This window comes from Dunckerocampus dactyliophorus, chromosome 4 (assembly GCF_027744805.1).
Source record: "Dunckerocampus dactyliophorus isolate RoL2022-P2 chromosome 4, RoL_Ddac_1.1, whole genome shotgun sequence".
Taxonomy (NCBI): domain Eukaryota; kingdom Metazoa; phylum Chordata; class Actinopteri; order Syngnathiformes; family Syngnathidae; genus Dunckerocampus; species Dunckerocampus dactyliophorus.
In genome coordinates, this window is record NC_072822.1 from 24,971,301 (window position 1) to 24,978,038 (window position 6,738).

At 43.8% G+C, this 6,738-nt stretch overlaps 1 protein-coding gene across 1 annotated transcript; it reads left to right on the forward strand.

The window, feature by feature from the left end:
* The first annotated feature begins 189 nt into the window (after window positions 1-189).
* Window positions 190-6,420, forward strand: bmp10 (bone morphogenetic protein 10). The gene is made up of 2 exons (XM_054773566.1): window positions 190-1,392; window positions 3,219-6,420. The coding sequence occupies exons 1-2, from the start codon at window positions 984-986 to the stop codon at window positions 4,244-4,246; spliced, it is 1,437 nt and encodes a 478-aa protein (XP_054629541.1). The 5' UTR covers window positions 190-983; the 3' UTR covers window positions 4,247-6,420.
* Window positions 6,421-6,738: the final 318 nt, after the last annotated feature.

The following is a 6,738-nucleotide window of genomic DNA, read 5'->3' on the forward strand; positions in this document are numbered from 1 at the left end:
CATTTATATAAATTTAAATGTGTGTACAATTTTCGCCGGGATACATATGCTCGCAAGATTTGCTTTGTCGCCTGCAAATCCGAAATGTGTTTTTTCTTAATTTCTTTTAATTGCTTAGTACAGTGGTGCCAATAACATGAATTCATTATAGATATGCGGCGATATTACACTCATTTGCTCTGTCACTTGTAACAGCTAAGATATGGATGTTTTGTTCAGATAGCTTAGCATGTATTGACCTACATTGGATTACTTTTAGCATTTCTAATGCACAAAATGTATCGAAGTCGCCCCCCGCATCCTTTCATTTTTCTGCAGACGGCCCTCAGCGGAAAAAAAGTTTGGACGCTCCTGATTTACAGGAAATGTGAAAAGACTTTGGTATTCTTCATTCTTGGTCATTAGGCCTCACAGCTCATTACATTTTAATTCCATTCAGACACGTGATTAATATTGCTCATAAGTCCTCGAACAGACAGAAATGGCAAAGGCGGCGGGCCAATCAACAACGGCGAGCAGAACTCTGCCATTTACAAACCAAATAAACAAATGAAGAAAATCAACTCTGGTGCACCCACCCAAACAAAATAGCACTTCCACAAGGAAGAAGCTACAGGACAATGTTTACAAAATCCTCATTAAGGAAGTTGTGAGATAACACACACACACACACACACACACCATAAGCACAGAGCAAAGCAGAGCCCACCATATCGTAGATAAGAGACTGCGAGAAAAAGCTGGGTCGAGAGAGCAAAGCACAGAAAGCGCGTAGGACACAACAGAGATGACTGGATGGACTGCACCAAGAAGCCACTGGACCTGCAGCACAAAAGACATCAAAAGGTGTGCACGTTGAGCACTGCAAGGCGACATAAGGCTTACACACCATTGCTGGGAACATCCGCTTTCCACAGCAAAGGTCAAGAACACTTTTTACTGACGGGGATTGCAAAAAGCAAATTGTTGAATTTTTGTTCTCCATGGCGAGCATTTTGGTTTATTTATTGGGAACTATTTGCAGCACCAAGACTTTCCTCTTGCTTTTGGCCATCCAGTCGCTCCAGGGGCCTCTCTGTGGAGAGAGCAGTCCCATCTCCAACACAGATCAGAGGCTTCCATCGGCTACGGGAATGCGGGACGAACTGGGACGGACCGTGGACCCATCCCAGTTGGAGCAGGAGAGCAATCTGAACAGGCAGGGTGTCCTGGAGAGCTTGAAAGAGCAGTTTTTGCAGACTTTCAACCTCTCTGGCTTGGGTCCACCTCCGCTGCCACCTGGAAGCATACGAGAGGAGCCACCTGAGTACATGATGGAGCTCTACAACCGCTTCGCCAATGACCGCAACTCCGCACCCAGTGCCAGCATCATCCGCAGCTTCAAAAACGAGGGTACATCTCCTCTGCTCCTTACGAGTCCTTATTTACTTCTTTAAAATAGGACAGGATATTTCCACTTTAACGACTTTGGAGATAATTACAGTGGATCCCCGCACAATTCGCTGATTTTTGGTCAAAAATTGTATTTTTTTTGCCTCTGAAAATAGGCCATTTTTCAGCAGAAAAAACATCCCATTCATCCTAAGTGGGCAATAACTGATGAATATATGATAATATAGCATACATGTACAGTACCACTGTTAAAAAAGCACACCATTTCTTTAGATGATTATGACTTTATGCTTCGCTGATCATGTTTTTTTGTCAAGCGTTGAGATTTTGGAGTTAAGTATCTTACATTATCATTCATTAGGGGTGCGTACCTATACATTGTATACTTCAAATGTTTTTACTAAGTATGTGAGGGATATTGAAGAGAGTAGGGGAGGGGTTCTGGAGCGGAATCTAATTTAATAATTACAACAAAATCGGAGGAAAACAAGCTAGCATGAGGATTTGGAGGGGGAGGAGCGAGCCGTGTGTTATGAGCGTCTCAATGACTCTACTGTATTTGCTCTATTATTATTTAAAAAAAAAACTATTCATATAGTGACAATGTAATTGCATATCGTTATGCATTTTGCATGATTATCACTACTCAGGAGAATGTGAGGGGTATTGGGCATGGGGTGACATGTCAGGATGAAGCTAAAATGCACTATAACCTTTACAGATGAACTTCATTTGACCTTCTCTAAACTTGTGAATGCACAAATCCACCTGTTCAATGTTTCAGTGCTTTTTGCACAACTTGCTGTTCTCTAACAAGGAGCTGAATGGCAACGTTCACAAAGGTGTGTGGTCCATGAATGGACCAGTAAATGTCCTGGTTGAATTAGAATTGGTATTCAAACAGTCCTCTTCATCATGTTGTTCACATTTTGACATCATGAGACCAAGACCACACCTAAGAATTGATCAACGGTACCTCGCCATTCATTGCCAGGCTTCAAACAGGATGTTCTCAGAGGGACAGTGGCTACTGAGCTTAGGGTGTCATCAGCAGTTTGCAACAGAAACACAAAGAAACTGCAAAAACTACATTACTGAAACATTGCACTGTTGTGCATTTATTTTCAAAAATATTAAAAGACCTGTATAACCATAACCTTTTTGTGAGTAGTGTGTTTTTCAATTAACTCTGGGTGTATTTTTCTATAATTCAATATAATAATGTGTTATTGTAATATGCCATTATGGTCAACCATATCTCTTTATAAATTGTTATTTTGGTTCGTTGATTGGCTGGGTTCGACCGCCTCAAAGTGAAATACCCAGAGTCCATTTTTAACGCTTATCAAGTTATCAAGTAGGTGCGCTGCGGTAAATTGTAAACTTCAGTTACATTTCCACAAGGGTTGAATCGATGCAAATGGACTCTTCTTGTATGTTGAAGACATTTTACCTTTCGTCGGAAGTTCTGAAATTTAGATGTGATACCTATTGTCTGCTTACAACATTGTCCTAGCATCTCTTCCCCAAAGATTGTCTCTTTCGAGGCAAAGAGTGGCCAGGAGTTGTCTAAACAAGTTCACAATAACAACAGCAACCCTACTGTGACACACCCCCAAAGGACACACCCACTGGAGGCATAAATACGGAAACGCCGCACCTACATTTTAGACCATGAAGAAGCCTTTCGGACAAAAGGTGAAACGTCTTCAAAAAACAAGAAGAGTCCAGTTGCCTTGATTCAACCCTTGTGGATTTCCATAGCCTGGATGACTGAGAATCCACACATTTAGTTCAATTTTGACAATTTTTTCTCTTTCTCCCAGATTTTTCTGCAAGTGCTGTAGGCGTTGGAGGAGTACGGCGCCACCCACTACTCTTCAACGTGTCAGTCCCCCAACATGAGCGCATCACGGCCGCCGAGCTCCGCCTCTACACGCTTGTCCAGACTGACCGCCGTCTGTACACCGGTGTTGATCGCAGGGTCACTATCTATGAAGTGGTACCCCGAGATGGAGATCGCAACGCCACCGATGAGAATGTACTTGTAGAGAGACAAGCAGAGGAGCTGGTGGAGTTGGCTTCACGACAAGTTTTCGGCACTGATGACGGCTGGGAAGCATTTGACCTCACTGCTTCCGTTCAGCGGTGGCGTAAATCAGAGCATGGCACCACACATCGATTGGAAGTGCACATTGACAGCATGGCGGAGGACGATGCACAAGTGGTCAGAGAGGAAAATGAAATTAAGAATACTGACATGAGGATCGACACCAGCACCAAGGAAAAACACAAACCCCTGCTGATTGTCTTCTCTGACGACCAAAGCGGTGACCATCGAGACGACAAGCGTGAGCTGAGTGAAATGATTGACCATGAAACCTCCAACGTCATTCTCCAGAATGACTTAGAGAATGACTTGTGGGGCGGCGATGACACCGACGGAGAATCCGAGCCAGATGAAGCTGACCTGATCCAAATGCGCTCCAATCTGATCTACGACACATCCTCACGCATCCGCCGCAACGCCAAGGGCAACCATTGCAGGAGACAGCCTCTGCACGTCGAGTTCAAGGATATCGGGTGGGACAGTTGGATTCTCGCGCCCAGCAGCTACGACGCCTACGAGTGCTCTGGGATTTGCTCGTTCCCGCTGACAAAGCATGTCACACCCACCAAACACGCCATCGTCCAAACGCTGGTGAACATCAACAGTCCCCAGAGAGTGGCGCGGGCGTGTTGCGTCCCCACCAAGCTGGATCCCATCTCCCTGCTGTACCTGGATGACACAGGTGTGGTCACGTACAAGCACAAGTATGAAGGCATGGCTGTGGCTGAATGTGGCTGTAGATAGTTGATACTCACACACATTTAGCATATAATACAAAGGACTCTTTGAAAGAGCTATCCTATAAGGCTGGAAGTGCATGGAACCATTGCATCAGGTGTGGTCCTAAGGTTTCTGGACATTGTCCCTTGGGACAGAGAGCTATGGTTTCTCCAATTATTTATTATAAATAATAGTTTCCAAACTTTCAGGCACAATGGAGTTTTGCTTTAACTAAGCACATTCTGCACCATTTCTTCTGTGGGAACTCGTGGGCCAGTGGTTCCCCCCCTCTCCATCCCCGACATGTGTTTCCCTCTTCACTTATCTCCGGCCTCACTTGATGCACTAATCAGCACTTCAGTGAAATGGCCTCCTCGAGGCAATCTGACAAGACATGAACTCTCCAAGCCCGCCTACTGTGGCCTCCTGATATGTAGGCACCACGCGAGGGTCCGACTGGCGAGGTTATCTATCCAAACCCAGTTTCCCACTTCACATGCCTCTTTTCCACTACCCTCCGCCCCCACACCAAAGTCGCAGTGATAGCAAGGTGTTTGAGGCTGAGAAACATGTATTCCGCCGATCAGACATGGACGCCATTCCAGGCGAGGTTCAAGGTGGCGCGGATGGGGGAGTGGGATAGAACAAGGGGCAGGGGTTGACCACATTCCTAGGTAGTCTCAACTCGCTGACCTAGCACCATGTTCTCCCAGAGTGTCTCCAGCTCTTGAGTTGAGTCATTCATCACTATTTTGGGGACTGCGAACCAGAAAAATAAATACCGTGTGAGTTTTCTTGGTAAAACCCAGAGGAAAAACGTGTTGTCTTTTGTTGTAAGGCTTTTGATACCTCTGCTGCTTGAAATAAATGACCTACTATTTATTGCTCTAATTTATTATTTTTTAATAAAATGGATAACTATAGATGTAAATGTTGTTACATAATGATGAGCATGTTTTGAGGCCTGTGACAAAGCTTTTGGACATTCAAGGAAAACTGCACTTTCTTTTGGAATTTTGCCCATCATCCACAATCCTTAATTGAGACATGAACACATTCTGTATGTCTTTTTACTTTGCGCTCTCAAGATATCAAAACAGCTAAAAAGACTGAGCTAAGAATTCACGTAATGGGAAACAGCTATTCCGCCTAGGAAGCCTTCTGAAAAGGAATCCAAAAAGCACCAACATTTGCATATATTGTGACGAGCATTGTTATTATTATTATTATTAACATTGTCACGCTGATCGAACTACGTTGCTGCCGTACTGACACCTTGTAACACCACACCGGCTAGCATCTAGCCGGCTAGCGACTAGCTTCACCACACACTCGCCCGCAGCGCGTCTCAACCGCGTCTTTACCCCAAAGGGTAAAGCTACATATTGGTGCTGCTGCTGTGTTTTGCATTTTGGAGTTTGGAAAAGTTAATGCTAGGTGTAGGTGTTCGTTTCTGTGTTGCTATGTGAAATCAATGCGCCCAGGAAGGAAGTTTGAGTAATGCTTAAAAGGACCAAAATATGGCAAAACACTGTGAGTATTACATGTTATCATGAATGTACCTGTTACTACATGGTTACAGCATGTATAAAAAACCATAAAACCTTGTTGGAGGTTTTTGGAGGTGTTTTAATAGCAGCCTTTGTAGGCGGAATAGGTGCTTGCAGTAATGAGCTGTCTCTTATTATCTGCTTTTTTATCTTTAGAACGCACAGAAAAGGGAAAGACGTGTGTTCATATCTCACTTAAGGATTGCGAACGATGGGCAAAATTCAAAAAAATAGTGCAGATTTCCTTTAAGACGACATGATAAGACAAATTCGAATATATAAGTTATTATTAGGCTGTCTGGAAAAGGTGACTCGACATGTTCATTGTTGTGCTGCCATTTAAGGAAGGTTGATATTTTTAGTTGATGCTTAATGGTCATTTGGCCCGTTTCCTCCATCCAACGGTATCAGCTCACAGGTCAGAGTTCATACATGTCTTCCAAACAAAGACCCATGGGAAACTGACTTAGAGGGTCCGTTAATGAAGAAAACTGATCATCTGCTGCTCACACGGACAGCTGTGATGGAAAACCTGTACATGAGAGGGAAAATGTGAATTTAAAAACCGCCAATCTCAATGATGGTGACTCTCTACTGTCAAAGTGTAGGATCCAGACCTTGGATTGCGAGTGATTTTGATGTACCAACATGCAGTAAGGTTGTAAATAAAGGATGTGATCCATTTCATGCTCTGAAACTTTCTGCAGAACTTGTCATCAGTGCTTTGTTGTGAAATTTGTGCCACAGCAGTAAAACAACAATTTAGAGTTGAATGTATTTTGGCGTGAAAGTGGCCGAGACGCTGAAGTGCACTGCCACAACTGGATACCATGTGGTTTTATATACAAGCATGAAAAACAGGTGGTCCTCGGGTTAACAGTGGGACTGTGATGTATGTCAAGCTTTAGTGTGAGTCAGAACTTATACCTAAATTAACTCCAAAGCCACTTACACTGTACACAGGAC